Source organism: Hippocampus bargibanti, linkage group LG01 (genome assembly GCF_051943395.1).
Source record: "Hippocampus bargibanti isolate YZ-2025 linkage group LG01, ASM5194339v1, whole genome shotgun sequence".
NCBI lineage: Eukaryota > Metazoa > Chordata > Actinopteri > Syngnathiformes > Syngnathidae > Hippocampus > Hippocampus bargibanti.
In genome coordinates this window covers 30978868-31001728 of record NC_142734.1, presented here as the reverse complement: position 1 = coordinate 31001728, position 22861 = coordinate 30978868, and the positions used below count along the sequence as shown (strand labels likewise).

The 22861-nt window shown below is 39.1% G+C and overlaps 1 protein-coding gene across 2 annotated transcripts in view; it reads right to left on the bottom strand.

Moving 5' to 3' along the window:
• LOC148903880 (contactin-3-like) overlaps nucleotides 1-22861 on the bottom strand; it is a 59523-nt gene that overhangs the window by 5144 nt on the left and 31518 nt on the right. For both annotated transcript variants that reach the window (XM_089010318.1, XM_089010309.1), the window contains 10 exons: nucleotides 21732-21901; nucleotides 19578-19695; nucleotides 15318-15476; nucleotides 10365-10514; nucleotides 9259-9329; nucleotides 7613-7847; nucleotides 6215-6324; nucleotides 3088-3274; nucleotides 1469-1581; nucleotides 480-648 (listed from right to left, as the gene is read on the bottom strand). In XM_089010318.1, coding sequence (XP_088866444.1) covers nucleotides 480-648; nucleotides 1469-1581; nucleotides 3088-3274; nucleotides 6215-6324; nucleotides 7613-7847; nucleotides 9259-9329; nucleotides 10365-10514; nucleotides 15318-15476; nucleotides 19578-19695; nucleotides 21732-21901 — 1482 coding nt within the window. The remainder of the gene's footprint in view (nucleotides 1-479; nucleotides 649-1468; nucleotides 1582-3087; nucleotides 3275-6214; nucleotides 6325-7612; nucleotides 7848-9258; nucleotides 9330-10364; nucleotides 10515-15317; nucleotides 15477-19577; nucleotides 19696-21731; nucleotides 21902-22861) is intronic.

Here is a 22861-nt window from a genome sequence, read left to right as displayed (position 1 = left end):
TCTGGGACTGAGCATAAAAGGTAGCTTTATATGCAAATGAGCATCTCCACTTGAAGACGAGCCCCCGTGGAGTCACACAGGACAGTCACTGAATGTGGTTATGCAGGAAGTCAACCTGAGACAGGGATGAATTGCGCCGCGATATTTAGCCAAATCGAAACCAGTTCCATCCCGCTGAGTGGTATGGGGACTTAAGCAAGGTGGGGTGTGAACTCTCGGTCAAATTACCGTCCGTTAAAAGTGTGAAGTGTTTTCTTTTTAAGAATTTTTCAATTTGAGAAAAATACAGATCTTTCAGACGACCCAGCGTATCCTCATGTCACGTTCGGTGCGCTCGGCAAGATGAGGAATCAAAGTGTTGAAGTAAAACATGCCGTTTGAGGTGGGCAAATAAAAGTGTTGTCGTCAGTGTTTGCCTTTCATGCAAGTGAAAAAAAGAAGTTTCCTTGAACCACTTAAAGGTGAAAGAAGGTGCTTACTAAGCTGGTGGACTCGAATAGCATCTGAAGCGGGGCCCAGGCCTCCTTCACTCAGCGACTGAATGTGAATGATGTATTCATCGTCGACCTCAGGAAGCTTCAACTCCGCTGTTGAATTGGTTGTTGTGAGTGTGTTTATGTCTTTGAGTTGACTTCTCCTATATGACAACTGAAAGGGAAAAAAAGGTGGCTGAAATAAACACGGCCAGATAAGAAGCCCAAGCAAGCCTTGTTCATAAGTAAAGATTTTGTCTCTCTCTCTCTTTTCTCTCTCTCGACAACCATCTCTTTCTCTCTATCTCTATCTCGCTCTTGCTCTCTTTCTCTCTCTCCCTCTCACTTGTCGCCCCCCCTCTCTCGCTCACCCATCACCCCCCTCTCTCGCTTTCTTCATCTCTGTTTCACACTCTCTCTTTCTCTGTCTCTGCCCCTTTATCTTTCTCTCGCCCCCATCTCTCTCTTCTGTCTCTCTCTCTCTGACTCTCCCCCCATTTCCCTCCCACGTCTCTCTCTTTGCCCTTTTCTCTCTCTCTCTCTTTCCATTTCCCTCCCCTGTCTCCCCATCTTTCTCTCCCTCTCTTTCTCTCTCTCTGTCTGCACAATACAAAAAGTATGCAGAAAAATAGTTAAAATTCAATGACCGTCTGTGTCGCATGTGTTGTGTCGTATTATTTAGTTGTTATGTTATTATGACTTCAAGATGGAACTGCGAGAGTGGCTGCCTTTCTAGCCACTCATACTTTTGTTCGTCTACTCTCTTCCTTTCATCACTTTGTTGCTGTAAATTGGAATTTCTCCATTGTGAAACGAATAATGGTAGACATCAAAGATTTTATTTTAGCAAATCAGGAGGTTACTGATTCGCTGTGGCGACCCCTTGAAGGGAAAAGCCGAAAGGAAAAGAAGAAAGAAGAGGAGTACCTTTGAGCGTCAGTGAATATGTTTGCTAAGCATTACACATGGTGATGTTAAAAGATGCAATAACTCACTTGGTAACCTGTAACTTCTGACTCCGATTCCAGTGCCACCACAGGTTCCCAGTAGAGAGAAAGTTGCGAGCCAATTAGAGTCCATTCAATATCCAGCGGCGGTTGAGATGGTGCTGCAACGTGAGATAGTTGCAAAGTTAGGAATTGTGACAAAATGACGAGATGACGAGATATACTGTCGTCCTAGTCAAGCAAGGATCATAAGAAGAGTGAGCAAAACAGCAAAGGACTTTGTGGTGCCTTGGCGAGGTAAATAATTGACTGAAAGGGCTAAATGAATATTATGAATACATTTCAGTCATCAATAATTAAAAAAAAGAGCTGAACAGTCATATTGGAACACACAGTCGGAGCGGTCCGGTGACATTTTTTTTTCGTTTAGCTTACATTAACAATATATTGATGAAAAAAAGTATTGCACTATAAATTATAATAACATATATACTTTGTTGGTATGAAAACGCTTCTTGGATCTATTTTGAAACAGGCGCATAGAATAAAAGCTACAATTGCGACCGTCGTTTCAATATGCATCCACTAGGTGCAGCCATGCTGCACGGAATAAATTACAATACAATACAATACAATACAATACAATACAGTTTGATTTGTACAGAGATTTCGCAACTGCTGCGGCTGTAACAAAACACTTCACAGAACATTTAAAATACTCTATCCAAAAATGGGAAGATTGGTTCATGTTTAAAGCATGTTGGATTATAAAGTGCACTGTCAGCTTTTGAGAAAATTGTAATCCCGAAAGGTGTGCCTTATAATGAGGAAAATAGGGTCGTCATCCTCGCGGTATTTGGGGAGTATTTGTATTTTGTATTTTTAAAACTGTTTAATAAGTACTGCATAGACAGAGACATACATTATCCTATTCATACTCAACTGGCAACTTTTGGAATAAGTTGATGCTATCGGGTCATTATTTTGACGGTCAGTCTCGCTTGTGATTCATGTGAAATGCCACCATGCACAACATAAATAAATTCAACTTAGACATATTCGCGTATTGATAAAGTCAGTGGAACTTCATGCAAATGAGCACACAGCATACCTACAGTATTTATGTCAAGTAATAAACGGACACGCCGAATGGACAAGCACATGCATACAGTATGTGTTGCGGGGCGTCGTGAAGCAAGTGATTGCCCCTCTCGCCAGTTATTCAACTTGCAGAATATTGATAAACAGACTACCGCAAATAATTAATCCGCAGAATCGGGGAAAACTGCCACGATGTAACGCTGTATGGAAAAGTCAAGGCAGAACAAGAATCAGAAAGCCTTTAATAGTCCCAAAATGGGGAAATTTGCAGATGTGATTCACATGTGAGTGCAAGCCAATGGGGAACAGGAGAGGGAGCGGGAATTTTAGTTCAAGTCTGACAGTTTTCTAATGGCCGAATAAAGAGTTAGTTATTTGTCGCACTGGGAATAGGACGTACCGGCACTCTGTAATTGACTTTGTCTTCCCTGACATCGCAGATTACATCAGAAAGCCAAGACAAAAGGACAAAGAACTTGGTAGCCTCCACAGTTTTTGCCTCGATATAATCATCCCAGTGTAAACAAAAAGAAGCAGCAGAGCAGCGGGGTGTCTGGAAGACTTACGCGGTTTTTTCGTGGTAACATTGATTGCCGGAAGGAAGGGCCCAGTGCCCGCTGTGTTGAAGGCGCTGACAGTCAGGAAATACTGCGTGTGCCCTGCCAAGCCGCTAACCGTCACAGAGGTATGGTTCCACGGAACACGAACCTTCCCCATGGTCTCTGGTTTTGTGTCGTCTTCCCAGTACACCACCTAGGTGGGACATCAATTGACATGAATCGACTCAAAGTGTTACGAATTAGAAGTTTTATGGGAAAGTGATGGACGAAAGCGTCATTTCACGCGTGGCACAAAACCATTAGGGCCGATTTGTTTGGGCTCTGTCAGCATGCGGTCTTGTTAAATGATCACCTCCGACTGCATCCTCTGAAGAGAGATCACAGGATTTGAACTGTCCGCTGAGATGTCAGTCAGCCGGACTTTATTTTATTTTACTCTGAAGATATCTTATTATACCGGCAAAGAGAGAAAAAGAATAGTATGCCTGAGTCGAAAATGACTGCTAACAACAGAATAGATGTTCCGAGAAATAAAACCATTATATACGATTGATGCCGTCATCCAGTTTATTTCATATTGGATCTAAAAACGACAGCTCACATTCATTCATTCATTCATTCATTCATTCATTCATTCATTCATTCATTCATACATATATGTATCCATTAATTAATTAATTTGTTTATTTTAATCAAAACAATATTTCAATTACAACATCTTTCCAGTTGTAAAAATATGATTTAATCTGGATATATACATTATTTTATAATAAAATTATTTAAAAAAAATAATAAAAATTGCTGTAGGGACACAGATCCATCTGTTGCCTATATCTCAATACAAAGTCAATACTCAAGTATCCTAAAGGGCCGATTTTAAAGCAAAACAGGTTTTCAATTTAAAAAACTCGCATACATTATTGTATTGAAATGGCACAAAAAGAAACTTTATGAGACGGACAATTTTAAGCAAATATTGGATACAGGTATTTTGATAAGTTGTTTAGTTTTTTTCATCACAATATGCCAAGTCAGAGTTACAAAGCATCTCCAAAAAGCAATAAAGCTGCAATAAAGATGAACTTTTCGTATAATCCAAAGAGTGAGTGACTTATTATCATCCATAAAAGCATAGCAGATGACACATTTGGATTAAAAATCAAATCCCCAAAACTTCCCTGTAAGTAAATAATGTCTCCCAGGCTATGCTTTCCTTCTGTTTACATACATTCAAACAACTTTACTTATATATACCTTTAAAACAACCATTGCACCGCTGCATACAGTGTTGTTCGTGGAGGAAAAATCAATAATAAAATCTCGACATATTATTGAATTCAAGACGAGCTTTTTGGGTTGGAAATCGAGCTTCATATATCAGGAACACATTCTGAGGGCCCTATTTTCATAGACCCAGCATAAAAATGGGTTTAACATCGAGTCTAGCATGTTGGGAGACACGTTGCGCCTGTTTCGGAGCGCCAGCGTATAAATCAGCCGTGCCCCTGACGCATCTGCTAATTCGGGAACAGAATGTAGTCCTCACTCTGTGTAAAAAGAAAAAATGTTCGTGACAGAGACAAGGAGTAATTCAGCGTGTTTGTGAATTGAGTTGACGTGCTACGCCTCACTGGCGTTCCTGCTGTGCCCCCTCTGCGAAACTTGCAATTTGATGGAAAAAAACAAGACATTGAAATATTTGTTTTGAAGGGCAGGTGGTCTACGCAATTTTGTTTTACCGTATTTTCTGGTGTATAAGGCGCACCGGAGTATAAGGCTCACCACTAATGAATGGTGTATTTTCAAACCTTTTCCATATATCAATCGCACCAGAATATAAGGTGCACCTTCAATGGTAGAAAAAACATTTTCCAAATCTAATATATAAATATATAAAGGTTTTCCAAATATAATATAGAAATACCATATTTTCCGGTGTATAAGGCACACCAGAGTATAAAGCACACCCCCAATGAATGGTGTACTTCCAAACTTTTTCCATTTACAGACGCTGCCCAACTTACGAACATTCAAGTTACGACGATACGTACTGTGTGCTGTGAGTTAGATTTTGTATTGCATGCCTCTTTCCGGCCGAGCTGTGTACTTTGCCTCATGCACAGGCATGCACACAGACATTGTAGGTTTCAAGGGGTGGATGTTTACATGACGGACACCAAGGCTGACCAATCATGCTGAAGTATATAATAATAATAATAATAATAATAATAATAATAATAATAATAATAATAATAATAATAATACATTTCATTTATAAGCACCTTTCAAACCACCCAAGGACACTTTGGAATTAAAAGAACAATAAACAGCAGAACAATCAAACCATAAACAAAATGCTAAATAATAAAAGAGCTGATTAAACTAAACTGTGAATGCAATTTTAAACAGATGGGTTTTGAGGTGGGATTTGAAAGTGGGAAGAAAGTCAGTATTACGGATGTTGGGTGGAAGTGAGTCCCAGAGTTTGGTAGCAGAGCGGCTGAAGGCTCTGCACCCCATCGTGGGGAGACGGGCAGAGGGCACGCAGAGGTGGAGGGAGGGAAGGAATATTACTTCACATACAAGGCGCACCTGCGTATAAGACGCAGGATCATCTTCGGAAGAAAATCAAGGCTATTGGGCGCGCCTTATACACCGGAAAATACGATATTTAATGGAGGCAAAGACGGATAGATTGGGGGATTTTGTGGACGTGCGTGGTAAGTATAAATCAATTCATTGAACAAATTATAAACATTATCATCTTAAAAAAATCACACTCAGACAGTCGATGCAAGTACCACATACAGAATACGAAAGGGAAGTTTTGGATAAAATCAAGTTTTCCCCGTTTCACCCAATTTGACTGCCCGATACATTGACCATGTCACCCCACATTGATCGCCACGGAGAAAAGTGCAGGCGCATGGTTTTCTTTTGTTTCAGTGCAAACCGTTTGTCATTGTCATATTGCCTGTCGCAATGGTACAAAGCACTTTATCATTTTCGGCAATAGCAACAATGACTATTGTGAAGCAATCATTTCCCAGAGTAACAAATGTTGATGAAGAATATGTGAATTGAATTACGTAAAATTTGTGTTTCTCAAGTGGAGAAATGAAGTCAAATGTACCTCATAGCCGAGAACCCTTTCAGGGCTGAACGAAAGAGCCTGCCAATTCACTTGGATCTCATAGGCTGAGACGCTTCTGGCCCAAACTCCCACAGGCAGCCCACTTGGCTCTGAAGCAGACAATAAGGGGCGGATTTAACATCACGGCCTTCTTACATCAGCACAAAGAATGAATCTGTCTCCCTAAACATGAATTACGTTGGTCGCATTTCAAAATGATGGCAAGAACAAACCTTTTCAAAGGGTGTGGATGTAAATGGCACTGCATTCTGAGTTTTCAAAATATACAAAATAGTATTTCCAAGCAATCTTGTCGTTTTGAACCATCAATCTGAAGATTTATTTTGCCCTGCTCGGAACGCGTGTGGTATTTTCGAGCACCGAAAACATTTCGGTCACCTTTATTCTTATTTGCCATTCACAAAGTTTCTTAGGCTAGCGAATATTATTATTATTTCGTCTGTGTAGGCTCTTAGTCGTACAGGAGTGGTCCGTCGAGGAAAAGGTTTCTTCAGCTGTTATCTGTACATATTTGAAGGTGTCGGACGTTTCGCTCGTTATCCGAAGAGCTTCGTCAGTGAACTAAAGTTGTGCCAGTAACCCTGGCCCTATATCCATAATGGACAGATTATTACAATGGACTCTGCTTCAAACCATCCATTTTCTTCAGGTAAGATTTTAACCTCACTGTCGTTAAATGAGCGGTTGCTCGCTTTTAGGTGCAGATGTACTGTAGATTGAGGCCAACTGCATTGTCCATACAATATTGACAAAGTCTATTTTTGAGCATTTGTTTAGTTTCATTATTATATTCATTTTTATAATGAATTGAAAATCTTCATTGGTTTGAAACAGGAGTGAAAGAAGCAATTTTTTTGTAAAACAGCAAAACCCTTCACTAAATCGGCATGGTGGTTTAAGGTTTAATTTAGACCATGCTTACAACAGACATCTTGGGCCGAATACCACGTAGGCTTCGTCATGCTAATGAGGTAAACTAGAGCCAGGGATAGAACATTAGATTGGCTAATGAGGTGAAATCAGAGCCAGGGATAGAATAATAGGAGTAATCAGATTAGCTTCAGGGAATGGTCCACTGCTCCCGGGGTGCGGCACAGAGACCTATCTAACTAATAAAGGCAAATCCAATCCAATCCAATCCAATCCAATCCAATCCAATCCAATCCAATCCAATCCAATCAGAGCAGAGGTCTGGCACGGCCATTTCTGTCCATTTGGGATATAGTGCCAGGGTTACCAGCACAACTGTAGTTTGCTGACGAAGCTCTTCGGATGAGGAGCGGAACATCTGACACCTTCAAAGAAGTACAGATGACGGCTGAAGAAACCTTTTCCTCATTATTATTGTTATTTTTTTCCGAGTCCTCATGGGCTTACCTATCTCTGCGGAGTAGATCGTGACCACGGCGCTGAAGGGACCCTGCCCTTTGCTGTTATAAGTGCCCACCTTGACGTGGAAGGGTGAAAAAGGCGCAATGCTTTCATTGCGGTACACATAGCGGGATGCGCCAGGGGCAGAGGTGGCCACGTGGGTCCAGCTGACTTCTCCGAAAGCGCGGAAAGCGATGATGTAACCAAAGCTTTCGCCATTCTGCAGTTCTTCTGGGACAGGCTGAGATTGAAACACAAAACTATAGTGATATTAAAACATATACAAACCACTCACGTTTATCCTGCCTTTGGGCCGACGCGATCGGTTTGTGTGACCCTCAAACTGCTTTTGAGACCCATCAGACAATATGGAACCAAGAAAATGAATGGCTTCAAAAGTGTCCGTGCTCACAACAGTGCATCGTGCCAATGAAACCGTTACACGTGGTGCTTAACACATTTATGAGCCCTCCTGTCATGAAAATGAAAATGAAGCGCCTGACATTTTAACAGGAATGATGATTTTTTTTTAATATAAACTGCATTCACCTTTTATACATGCACATTCGTCTCATTGAGGTCTACTCATTAAAACAAGAAAACCCTACTCGCCGTGCAGTCTTTTACAGGTTCAGTATGAACTTATAGTCATGGGGTTGCATACCAGTAAAAAAATGCCAAAAAAAACAGACAGCGCAAAATAATATAGAAACAAATGAATGAATAAATACATAAATAAGCAAATAATTAGATAAGCAAATAAATAAATTCATAAGCAAATAAATATGAAAATAAATAACAACAGAAAAATAGATAAATGGATGGATGAATAAATAAATAAATAAATAAATAAATAAATAAATACACAGTCATAAAAATAAATAAAAAACTGATAAAGACATGATGGCTGGATGAATACATAAATAAATAAATAAATAAATAAATGAATGAATGAATGAATGAATGAATGAATAAATGAATAAATGAATAAATGAATGTGCATATCGTCCGATCGTAGTATGCTTTTGGATGTCACCTCTATGGCTGACTACTTGTTGATTGACAGAATTAATTTCAACCACAATTGCCGTAAAGCCTAAAGATTCAAAATGTTTCAGTGGGCTTATGGAGTTGTGTGTATGGACCGCTTATGATCCACTTTTTCCTCAACAAGGGTTGCCCGAGGTGTTGGAGTGTCTTCAGTGCGTAGGTTGGTGACACCCAGAACCGCTTGCCAGCCAATCGCAGGGAACACAGAGACGAATAATCATCTGCGCTCACACTCACACCTAGAGTAAATTTCGAGTGCTCAATCAGCCTGTCATGCCGATGTTGGGATGTGGGAGGAAACCGGAACACCCGAAGAAAACCCACGCATGCAACAGGAGAACATGCAAACTCCCTATAGGATATCCATAGCTGGAATCGAACCGACCCACGACCTCTGCAGTACACCACTCGACCGCCTGACTTCTGTATCTTCAATTACACTGAGAGTAAGTGACACGTGCCACCACTTCATTGCATTGCACAGCTGATGGGAGAATAGTAAACAGGCCAGCGTCTTGAAAAATTGTCTGCGGTTACTTTGACATCTCTGCGGGTTTACGATCTCTTTTAAAAAAAGGAACAAAATAAGATCGATGACTTACCTCCCACGTGATGACCAACTCTGACCTGCTTCCGCCTCCTCCGCCCACATCACCTGGCGCCGCATCAGGGACTACACAACAGACAACTTGTCAACACCTCCACCAACAACAAAACTTTTGAAAAAGAACAAGAGCACACAGAGAGCAGAGACATTTGCCGAGGCTTCAAAGAGACAAGGTTATCATCAAAATAAGAATTTTCTCTGCATTCAAGGGAACTCAATTTCATGAGAACCTCTACGGTATGATTTGGTGAGACTGAGGGCGTTTAATAGGCTCTTGACCGGATTTTCAATGAGGAATTTTAATTACTATCATCTAAATCAGGTCGAGATAAAACTAATTCTGCAAATAGTGCGTACACAACCAAATTGGATACAATCAAATAAAAGCGGGCAAAGATGTTTCAAAGTTTGGCCGAGGAAAAAATATTTTTTAATGACATCATAAATGGAAATAGTCTAATAAGAAGACATGGAGGAAGCATTTTTACCCTTTCATGCACCCAGTGACCTCATATGATAAGTCATCCATGGTCGTATTCATGAGAAGGTTAAATATCAACTTCAGACCCAAACAAATACTGCCATTGAAATTGCACCGATACATACCATATTTTCCGCTGTATAAGGTGCACTGGAATATAAGGCGCACCCACAATGAATGGTGCATTTTCTAACTTTTTCTATATATAAGGCGCACCGGACTGTAAGGCGCAACTTCAATGAATGAAATGAATGAATGAAATATAAAAGTTAAAATAAAAATAATAATAATGAAAAAAATATAAAGGTTTTCCAAATATAAGGCACACCACATTAAAAGGTGCTACCGTAGAGGCTGCGGTTACGCGTGCTACTTCTTCTATGGGGTGGTTGGCGGGCGGAGTTGGTGGCTGCTGACAGTAGTTGCGACACCTGTTGTGGCTCAATATTACTTCACATATAAGGTGCACCTGGGTATAAGGCGCAGGGCATCTTTTGAAGAAAATGAATGTTTTTTTGGTGCACCTCATACACTGGAAAATACAGTTATTGGACAAGCTGAAGTTGACAAAATAGTTATAGTTAAAAAAAAGCCAAATTATCTTTTTTAAATTGACGTACCTGCATCCTCAGTCCTTGTCTTGAGTGACACAGGGCTGGGTTCTCCTACGCCAACGCTGTTTCTAGCCAATACCCGAAACTCATACTCCACCCAGGCATTAAGATCTACCACAGTAGCCGTCAGCGTGCTGCCTTCAATTGTCTTTGGAACTGAAAAAAAAAAACAGATAGAAAATAAAGCACAATTGAAACCACGCCGTCGTGGAAATTCCGGAGGAAAAAAAATACCTGTCAATGGGAATGGATGGAAAACTGAAAACAAATCCTCACATTAAGAGTAGTCGTTCCACAAGAGTGACAAAACGTTTATTAATAATGAAACAAAAACAAAAAAAAAGATGACGACCTAATTCAGTCAAATACTAAGCTTGTTTTGTTGTTGAAAAGTGCAGGCAGCATGGCGGGGCACATGATTAGTATGCCATGCAGACTCAGAAAAGGAGAATAAATGTCGAGCTTTTCTGTCATTTTCATGTTTTCCTCAAGTATTTTGGTCTCACCCTCCACCCCCAGAAATATGTTAATTAACAAATCTATAATAGTGGATTTATTTGTTTCTTTGGCCATCGGAGGACAGCTACGGTATTGGGCGAGAATATTTTCACATTTCTGGACTTAACTCATTACATTTTTACACCAATTAAATTTATAAATAAACAATGAAAACATTTTTGTTTTATTTACTTCTAATTTACACTTTTGTAACACACACATTATTTTAACATGCACCAGAGTCGCCAGTACCAACATCTCCCGATTTCTGATTTCTGAAATTTAACATGTATGTGCCGATAAAGTGCTGGTCAGACCTCTGGCAATGCTTTTCCCTCACATGAGGGGGTAGCATTTGCCTTTTGTCCATGCTAACGCCTTGTTACAGCTTTAACTGTAGTTAAAGCACTTTACAAATCAAAATATACGTATTAAATTGTATTTGGTACAGCCACCCCCATTTCAAGCTCAGATAACTCCAGACACATATAACTTGGGAATTAACTCTTTTTTTCTGATAAAAGAAGAGCGTCTAAAGTTTCTTACGCTTAATTGAATGTTTATGAAGTCCTAAAACTCAATATTCTGTAGGTGCTGGAATTTAAGTGAAAATGACAAAAACCCTGGCACTGGAGTAGACACATTGTTGCACTTCGTCTGGCAGTGAATGAGTTAATATGAGGTGTGATGCAGATAAGCCAAGTGATACAGATGAGCCATTGAAAAATTGTAACATTTGCTAATGAAACAGACTTTTAATGACCATGAATGTGGAATTTGAAGGCCAATTGTGCGTTCCATAATCTGAGGACAATTTAGATGATTCAGAGTCGAGCCGAAAATTGGAGTTGGTCAGGAATGGGCAATGGTGACGTGAAATTCAGGTTCATGGGTCTCCAGTGCATAAGAGATGTTTGCTGACCAACTGTGAATTGATGATATCCAATTAAGAAAGTTTGTGTTCACCTGATCTGGAGGCAGAGTTCAAAATTTGTTTTATTCTCATTCCTTCTTCTAGAAAGCTGGACCTTGGACATGAATGGGACTTTTTTCCCCCTTTCTTGCCTGTGTAGGCTTTTTCTAAATGGTCCAATCTTTATCCTCCAGAGGATTCACGACATATTCAACTCTTGTTCCACACTATCTTTAGAAAAAGCAGTGTACTGAGACTATATTTCACATTACGAACCGCTGTAATAAATTATTGCAAGAGATTATTATTATTATTTGTTTTGTAGGTCCCCAACAGAGTTGACATCCAAAAATGTAATCACACGGGCCAGTACATTTTCATAATCACAACAGCATCGCAGGGCAAAAAGCTAGTTTGCAAGATAGAAAAGAAAAATGTATTCAGCAACCATTTTTTTTTTGGGGGGGGGGGGGAGGGGATGTTTCGCTATCTTAAATCACAGGTCTAGAAACACTACATGAGTGTTGAGTCTTACTGACAAAAAAATTACAGGTTTACATTGCTTACTACACTTTTTGTTGCAGCTTCGCGACAAAACGATCTGCAGCGTTATTTTTTTTAATGTCCACTCGATTAAGTCTTTAAAACTCTCAGATGAACACAAGGACGTCTCTCGCCCACAATGTGCCTTTTCTTCCTCATCTGGCTTAAGAGGCGTTCAAAGACTAACTCTAAAAAAACGGTATGTTATTTAGATCAGTGGTCCCCAACCTTTTTTGCGCCACGGACCGGTTTAATGTCAGACAATATTTTCATGGACCGGCGGATAAATACAACAACATAAAATGATACCTACGTGACCTAGACAAGTGTTTTGACATGCGTCAAGAGTAAATCATAGACGGATGTAATCTGGTAATTATTCATTTTTCAAAATAAAACATAGTTCGGACTCAGATAATAAATAAAACAGAAATTATTTAAATTATTTATTCTTTCCACACGGCCCGGTACCAAATGACCCACGGACTGGTACCAGTCCGCGGCCTCTGATTTAGATGACACGAAGAAAATCAAAAATATATCCTATGTATGGAGTTAGCATGTTCTCCTCCATGCGTCAATGCTCTAATTTTTACTCCCAAGGTGATTAATTGAAAAATCACCTGTAGCGATATATATAAATTATTTGTCTGTACAGCGTGTGCCCTGTGAGTAACACACAATCAGTTCACAATGCTTCTCCTCTAAAAATAACCTGTTAGCCTCGATCTTCCCAGGGACCCTGAATGGTGAAAGAACTGAATTGATAAAGACTACTTGAACTGAATTGAGAGGAACATTATTTTTGAATGAGTCATTGCGCTCACCACTTCTTTTTTCCAATTATAACAGCCTTATTCCAATAGTCCTGTCTATGCTGCTTTTGTCCAAACACATTTCTACCACATGTTCTTCTAATGAAATCTTATTTTCCGTAACGCAAATGTTCAGCACCAGACAATTACTCAAGTGCTATCCAAGACCCTCATTCCCCCTTGTTTTTTTCTCAGTTCTACGTCTGTAATTTTCAGAAAAAGTTAGCAAAAGCTAGACAATTCTTTTTCCCCCCCAGAAGTTATTATCAAAAACCGAAACAATCCTTGTATGCCATTTGCTTTGGTCAAATAACACACAAACCCACCAAAAAGCGTCAAAACTCCTCTCAACAGATAGGTGCTATGACTTTGCCTGTAAAATGTTTTTAAGTCCTATATTTTCCAGTGTATAAGGCGCACCAGAGTATAAGGCGCATCTCCAATGAATGGTGTCTTTTCAAACTTTTTCCATATATAAGGTGCACCTTCATTGAATGAAAAAAAGTTTTCCAAATATAAGTCACAATACATTATAAGGCGCTACAGTAGAGGTTGGCGTTACGTGCTACTTCTTCAGGGGGAAATGGAGTCGGTGGCTGGTGACAGTAGTTGCGAGACCTGTTGTAGCTCAATATTATATATAGTGTAAGGCGCACCTGCATATAAGGCGCAGGGTCATCTTTTGAAGAAAATAAAGGCTTTTTGAAAGATGATTCTGATTCTGATTCTGATTTTTTGCGCCTCATACACGGGAAAATATGGTGCAATTCATAATGTCAAATATAGTTTCATCACAAAACACTAAAATTATAACATGATCCACCACTTAAAATCCCCCACAAGTAACACATAACAGAACAGATTTTGATACAGTGGATCAAAAACAAAAAGAAAAAACAAACAGATTTGGTTAGCAGTTGAAACCACACCCTCAGTATTTTGACTTGATGTTACTTTTTCCAGAACTGTCATGAAATCTATTCAAACTGAGTTCCTGAGTAAAAATAACGAATCGTTCACTTCAGTCAGGCAATTTTTCTCACCAACCGAAAATAGCCCCTGCCAAGTAACTACTATGTATCTATTTAAAAAAAATGCTGGACGTCTCCTTGTTAGCAAATAATAGACCGACTACGACCTTTTCTTTCTTAATTGAAAGATAGTCCAGAATGTTATTTTTAATCACCTCAGCAATTCCTTAAAGTCAAACTGACCTTTTGATCAATCCCAATAAGGTTTGTGACCTCATTGCAGAACAAAATGTGCTCTTATTTAAAATTTAAATGGCATAAGATCAAACACAGACAAAGGGAACTGTATTATTCCATCACATTATTTGATACAATTGATCATAAAACAGAACAGTACGTATACAGTACTTTTGAAAAGGTGGCAAATGTTGAGATGAAAAGAAACAGTTCTAAAATGGTTCAGGTCCTACGTAGAGGAAAGCAGTTACTCTGTGACCAACCGAAGTTTTGAATCTGATCGAATGGCCATGACATGTGGCGTCCCATTCTAGGTCAATGCCTGGCACCCTTTTTGTTATGTTTGGACATCATTGCAATCATGTGAAAAAAAAACATTATTTTCCAGTGTTATCATTAAAAAAAAATGAATGTGATATTTTTTACTTCAAGATAAAAACATTTTGAATGACAAAAATGGGGATATCAGTTTTCTGCAATACAGTAAGTATTCTGTCAAACAGATATTTCTTAATCTGGGAAAAAACGTATATGAGTATATATAGTTTTTTTTTACCACCAAATGATAGCAACGATCGATTCCCTACAATGGAAATTCCAATATTCGGAACACAGAATTACAATTCATGCAAAATTGTATCATTTCATGCACAATATATGGAAAAAAAAAAAGTTAGGTTCCGCCATTTTTCTTGCCGGTGACGTAGTTGCGGCTACTAAACAAACCATTTCTCCTTGCACAATAAAGGGTTAACCCGAGGAGAAGATGTGCAGCCTTTGGTTTGACTGAAACAGGTGTGAAGTGGTTCTGGTGAGCATGACTGACCACCACATTGATTAAGCAAGGCACCCCACCCACCCGTGCCTCTGACCTCTAACTCTGTCCACTTCACAGAGTTCGAGTTGAATCTCCCTACGGAGGGCCGCAAGATGTCAGAGAAAGTGTGCAATTAAATGAACAATTCTTTGAAGGGTTTCCTACCGGTGTTCACCCTTTGCCAGCCCACTGTGAAAAGCGTCCTGGTCTGAATGATGTAACTGATGAGAGGGCTCCCGTTGTCCCGGCCAGGGGTCCACACCAGCTGGGCTGTGCTGTCTGTCACCTCCTCCACCGTCACAGAGTCTGGTGGGCTGGGCGGGCCTGGCTCAATCAGAACGACACACACATTGAGAGGTATGCTCCACATGGGGCGTACGAACTAATGCAGCACGCCCCAAGAAACGTGTTGCCGTGAATAAAATATTTCTCCCAGTGATCGTTAGCCATCAGGCGAAAAGTCTTAACACCTTCAAATCGATCTGAGCAAGGGGCAATATTTCTTGAGTTTCGGGTTCAAATAGAGGTGATGCCCTTCACGGGGAATTAAAATTGAATTCACAATTTATCCCGTAATATTCATTCACGCCACAAGACTTCCTTTCATGGCCCTCCTGGTAACTGATCGATGAAAGAGCAAACACGAGTAGATGCCGGGAGTCGCGTTAAAAAAGAAAATGAAAGATGAAAAAGGGTTTCACAGTTGAGAAGGATGAGCATTTAATCATTTATTTCTATTACTCCTTCTTTTGAGGGGTGATTCATCCTCATCTCCCGTTTAATGTTCTAATGAAGGTGTCAGCTCATCAGAAATAATAAACCTCCATGGAGCTATGAGGGACACCGCAGAATAACCCCCCCTCCCGAGCCAGGGCTCACGCACTAAACTGGCTTTTAAACAGATACAAATTATATACTCTAATTATGGAAGGGGTTACATGTTTTTTTAACCAGCAAACAATAGGTTTTGAGGTATGATGAATTTGTACAGTCCACTGACGGTATTTCCATTTTCGCCTGTTGTTCTCCACCTCGGCGGGATATATTTGTACTTTCAACAAAGATAAGATAAGATAAGATAAGATAAGATAAGATAAGATAAGATAAGATAGGATAAGACACGACAAGATATGATACGATATGATGTGACACGATACGAAACGACAAGATACGACAAGACACGGCAAGACACGACAAGATATGACACGATACAATACAATACAAAACGATAAGATACGCTAAGATACGATATAATACGATATGATAAGACACTGCACGACACGACAAGACAAAACAAGACAAGACAAGACAACTACTACTACTATACTAGTATACAACACGACACGATATGACAAGACACGACAAGACACAACAAGATGAGAGACGACAAGACACGACAAGCTACGACAACATACGACAAAGTACGATACAGCACGATACAATACGATATGATAAGATATGACGAGATACGATACAGTACGATAATATATGATAATATACGCTAAGTTTCGATAAGATAAGATACGACAACACACGATATGATACGAAACGACACGATACAACACAACAAGATACGACACGATACGATATGATAACATACAATAAGCTACGCGAAGATACGATATGATATGACACGATATGACAAGACACAATAAGACACAAGAGCGACAAGATACGATAGGTACGATACAATAAGATAAGATACGATACGATAAAATAATATACGATAAGATATTGAACTCTTTGAACTCTTTCAACAGTAGCCCAAATGGAACTGTATTGTGCCACTTATCAATTTTTTGATGATGATACTAGTGCAGCATGTTCTACCGGAAACAAATTCCTTGTGTGTTCTGCATACTTGGCAATAAAGATGATTCTGATTCAATAAGATACAATAAGATATGATAAGATATGATAAGATACTCTAAAATACGGTAAGATACAATAAGAAACGATACGACAGAATAAGACACGGCAAGACACAACATGATACGATAAGATACGCTAAGATATGATACGATACGATAAAATAAGATAAGAGAAGGCAACCATTACTGGTCACATAAGATAAGAGAAGGCAACCATTACTGGTCACACAATTGAGAAATTCCCAGTATTGATCTCAAGAAGTCATTTGTGGTTCTTGATCAGAAAAGTAACAACCTATGGCTTTGCAAATACAGTCGTCATGGCGACTCAAAAGCAATCAACACTCAATTCTAAATATTCTTGATTACATTTTGCTGGAAGGAGCGAAAATGTGTGCCAATTAGGGGGGGGTTCTAGATCTTTATGGCGATAGATAAGGCTCGGGTTAAACACGTGGCATGAGAATAACGTGCTTTGTCATATAGAAACGATACGTAAATGTGACAGCTTGGGTAAGATGATCAAATTGTCATCTGTCTAGAGGACAGGGACAATGACAACAATTTCAGACCTCATTCACAAGGTATATCGTCTTTAAGCATTGACTTTCCCGAGGGCCATCATGCCACGGTGCACTGTTTATGAAATACTAAGTAGAGTGGAATCAAAAACCCTCCCGTGGTAAATATAATGAGGGGGGAGGGACAGGGAAGTGAGCAATAACTATTCCGGAGCGCCAAGAGGAAAAAAGATCATTGACCTTCAGTGGCATTGAGAACAGTGTAAAAATTTACTCAGCCGAAAATGATTACAATGTTTCACTGCGGAGTTATGATTGCTCGTTTCTTTTACGTTGTTGATCCGATGTGCTGTGCAAAAATCACAAACATTGCCAATGCCTACTTGCCACTTGACAATGTGTGTAGCATCGTTATTTCAATTTAATTACCAACTGATAAATAACATCCATCCATTTTCTGATGAGCTTATCTTCACAAGGGTCGTGGTGTCTATCCCAGCTGTCTTTGTGCAGTCAGCAGGGACACCCTGAACCGCTTGCCAGCTAATCGTAAGGGACACAGAGACGAACGAACATCTGTCCTCACATTCACACCTAGGAACAATTTAGGGTGTTTCATTAACGAGCTATACATGTTTTTCGGAACACGGCATGAAACCGGACTACCCGGAGAATGTGAGAGTGACAACAATTGATGGAGATGTTTGGTGAATTTTTGATCCTGTGAAATGAACACTATGTGCTGCTGCTGTCCATTCGACTGCTGTAAACGTGGGATCGCCCAATTGCGGGCATTACAAATTCTGTTTCTGTATTGTAATCATTGTTTAAAGAGCCTTTTTTCTTGTTATCATTATAGATTGGCCACAGGTTTAAAGCGGGCAAGGTTTCCACGCATCATATCAGCTGGCAGCTGCACTGGAAAGTAATATCTGAAATGACACATCGCTTGGTTGCCACCGGCTTCATGGTTTGCTGCCTAACGTTTGAAGCCGCTTGATGCGTGTTGAATGGCACAGTGGTGACAGCTGCCGTCAGCAGGATGTTCTGTATAAATAGTGTAGAGTCACCGGTATGTGTGTGATATATATATATATATATATATATATATATATTATATATATATGATATATATATATATATATATATATATATTACAAATTCTCTCTCTCTATATATATATATATATAATATATATATATATATATATATATATATATATATATATATATATATATATATATATATATATATATTCCTATCACACACATTTTCTACTTGACGGAAGTTAAGAAATGCCTAAACAGTTGATAAGGTTTTGTGACGGTGACGGATAAGGTTTTGTGACGGTGAGCCTGTGGATTTGGAACCTTTGCACATCCTCTCTGCACTTGCTTGGCTTTGGCATTTAACACGTTTGTGCAGTGTCAATTTGCGCCGCAATTTGGCACATTGATCCAATCGAGGAGCCAAGCTCTCTTACCCAGCTGCCATACAAATCAGCTTTATTAAATAAAATAAAATGTCTGATGTCGCTCATGACAAAGGGAGCCCATATCGTCATGCATAACGATTGGCTGGAATAGCGGAAAGATGGCGGATAGAAAAACAAGGCTGTTGGTTTGGTTGTCATCAAGTGTGTGACAATTCAAACAAAACCTGCAAACAAAACCTGCAAATAAAACCCGCGAAGTAATATTGATGACAACGTGGGCTATTTAGCCTCCTTCCATTCACTGCCTGAAACCAAGCCTGTTTGAGCTTAAAAGCCTGAGTGAACAATACGCAGCCGGAGAGAAGCATGCGTGCATGATGACTTTTCTCCAAAGATAAATTACACTTTATCTTTTCAGAACAAAACAGTTTGCCGACTCATAGGGCCGAAATACTATTTTGGATCAATGTGTGGCTTTCACAGACTTTCAAAGTTGGCTGGGAGCTTTAATTTCTACCATGCAGGACTTTCAAACAGACCCTTTGCTCTGAGCCCCATTTTAATTAGCGCATCCGGAGCGGTGGAGACCTCCTCTTACCTTTCACGATCAATACAGCTACGGCTGAGAGGCTTTCCACATCCGTGTCCACCACGCAGATGTATTTGCCCGTGTGGTTTAGCTGAATATTCCTGATCATCAGATCTCCTGCAGTTCTCTGGCAAGGAGAACAGAAAGATTTGCATGGAAAGATTAATGTTGCATGGAAGATTATAGAGCGTGTGACAACTTTGTAGCGGATGGAAGGGGGGTGGGGTGCGAGTTTCAGGTGGTGTGAATAAAAGAGAAGAAAAATGGTTTTGCAGATGCTGCAGATATTTTTCTTGAAAGACCTGCTTGGAATGATAGATACAGTCTTTGATTGATTGATTTCGTTTTCTTTTGTTTGTTTTTGAGCAGGCTAGCACAAATCTTTCTTTCGCTCTCTCTCTCTCTCTCTCTCTCTCTCTCTCTCTCTCTCTCTCTCTCTCTCTCTCTCTCTCTCTCTCTCTCTTTCCTTTTTTTAGAAATCAAATGACAATGTGATACATTTATTTAAAAAAAGTCACAGTGACAACAAAAAAGGAGTGGGAAGAAGAAACGTTAATAGAATCAAGACCAACATGACTCAGCATTGACAGTAATAAAAAACGTAGTCTTCTGGTGAGAAGTGGTCAAAGATTAAAAACTGTCACCATGTTTTCTCCCCCACCTCTTCATTCATTCATTCATTGATTAATTCATTTATTTATTTATCTACGTTTATGTATGTATGTGAGTATGTGAGTATGTATGTATGTATGTATGTATGTATGTATGTATGTATGTATGTATTCATTCATTCATTCACTAGTTGTTTATTTGTTTATTTATCTATCTATCCATGTATTTATTTATTTATTTAGTTGTTTATTTATCTGGTTATTTATTTATTTATTGATTTTTATTATATGTCTATCTATTTGGTTATTTGTTCATTAATTACTTAATTACTTAATTAATTCATGAATTCATTAATTCATTTCTTGATTTGCGTATTTATGTAGTTTATTCATTTATTTATCTATCCATCTGTTTATTTCTTTGTTTATTCATTTATTTATCTATCATGATCTATCATGTATTTATGTAATTATGTATGTAATTATTTATGTAATCATTTATGTATTCATTTATTTATTTATTTGTTTGCTTATTTTTTTTAGTTGGTTCTTCGTTTATTGATCGATCTGTCCAGAAATTAATGTATTTATTCATTCATTTATTCATTTGCTTATGTATGTAATTGTTTATTCATTTATTTATCCATCCATTTATTTATGTATTTATTTATTTAGTTGTTTATTCATTTATTTATCTACCAATGTATTTATTAATTTATTGATTTATTTATTTTGATAGTTATGTATTTTATTTTATTTTTTAAGGAATGGCAATCTTTGCACCACCCTCAATGAGCCGATTGGGCCTTCATGCTTGCGCAGTTATAGGTTTGTTGGATTACAGAGACAATTGAGGGTAAAAAAAAAGAATTTGTAAAACCGAATAGTGAATCAGCGGAGAAATTGTTCTAATCGCATCGGCGAGGAAAATGTGCAAGTTGTGCCAACGTGGTTTAATTATGGAAATTAGATTTCTTGAAGCAGCAAAGTTAAATTGATAATCTCTCTGAGCTGGGGACATTCAAGCATTTCCGGGGAAGGCAGTCTCTGTTCAGATAAGAAAACACGCGCACGAAGAATGATTCATCTTGAAGCGTGCGTGGGTCTTCTGAAAGTGCGCCGTCATTTGGGGCTTTGCCATGCTTTCGTTCTTTTTAAAGACACCTTTAATTATGCGTATCCGCTTTCTGTTTCGTGTGACAATGTAAGAGTAACATCTGAAACCGAAAAGAGCAGCCGGGCTGAGTGAGAAAGAAATGAAAACAACACTCACAAAAGATGTATTTTGACAGAGCAAGCAACACAAAACCCATTCATCCGAGTAAAATGAAAATCTATAAGGGTGTCCCCATCCCACAGCAGTTATAGTCAAAAAGAAACAAGTAGCATCACACGAGTTGCACTCTCCTCTTTTTTTCCTCCCAAGGACTATCTCAATGTCAAACTCCCTCCCCAAACAGACAGCATAGATGAAGTGAAAGCGGGGGTGGAATAGACGTGCCAACTGCCCATTCACACATTTTGAAGAGGAAGACGGACGAAGGTCACTCACTCCGCCCACCAGCTCGAAGTGACCGTCATCGATGGCAATGAGCTGTCCGTTGAAGGCCCAGGAAAAGGAAACGTCGAGGACTGGATCGCTGGTCACTTGACAGGGTAATACAATGCTCTCTCCTACGATGATTTCCATGTTGAGTGGTCCCTGAGTAATTCTGGTTGGATCTAGCACAAAAAAACAATAGATTAATAAACAGACAGACAGACAGACAGACAGACAGACAGACAGACAGACAGACAGACAGATAGATAGATAGATAGATAGATAGATAGATAGATAGATAGATAGATAGATAGATAGATAGATAGATAGATAGATAGATAGATAAAATACCATTAACAGATGTTTTGAATTATTTCAGTTAGATAAATTTACTCCTTCACTGCCATTCCCAAATTTATTTGGGAATCGGAAAGCATGACGTGGATCGCCATTCCCGAATTTGTTCGGGTTTTTGTTTTTCTTGCAGGGGCGTGCCAATAAAGCGCTGGTCTGACCTCTGGCAATGTTTTTCCCTCCCACGAGGGGGCAACATTTACGTTTTGTTCAGCCGCCCCCACTTTCAATCAGGATAACTCTACAAAAAAAGTAAGGTCAAAATAAACATTTTTTTCTGATGAAAGAAGTGAGTCGAAGGTTTTTTTTACGCCGCATTGAATGTTTATCCAGTCCTAAAACTCAATATTCTGTGGACCCTACAATTTGAGTGAAAATGACAAAAACCCAGGCACTGGAGTGGATACATTGTTGCACATTGTTTGGCAGTGAATGAGTTAAATATTTCGTGCCATTTGATGTTTTTATAATATTCTCATGGTAGCCGTGAGTTGACTTCATCGCTAACACTGGAATGTTTGGTTTTACTTTTCACAGCATTAGATTATCAGTTTATCTCTTGTAACTCGTGCCACCAATAAGTACATACATAAATTAATGAAGAAATCTCAAGAACACACGATTGATGACATTTGCGGACTCATGACAGAGCAAACTCCTCAAGGTCAAGAAGGATTGAGTTCCCACCCTGAAGAGATCTCTTTGCTTAATTAGTCACAACTCCGCCAGCAAATGTCAACAAATGTCATATATCAATCTTCTCCTTCGAGGTGTTTTATCTGATCGCT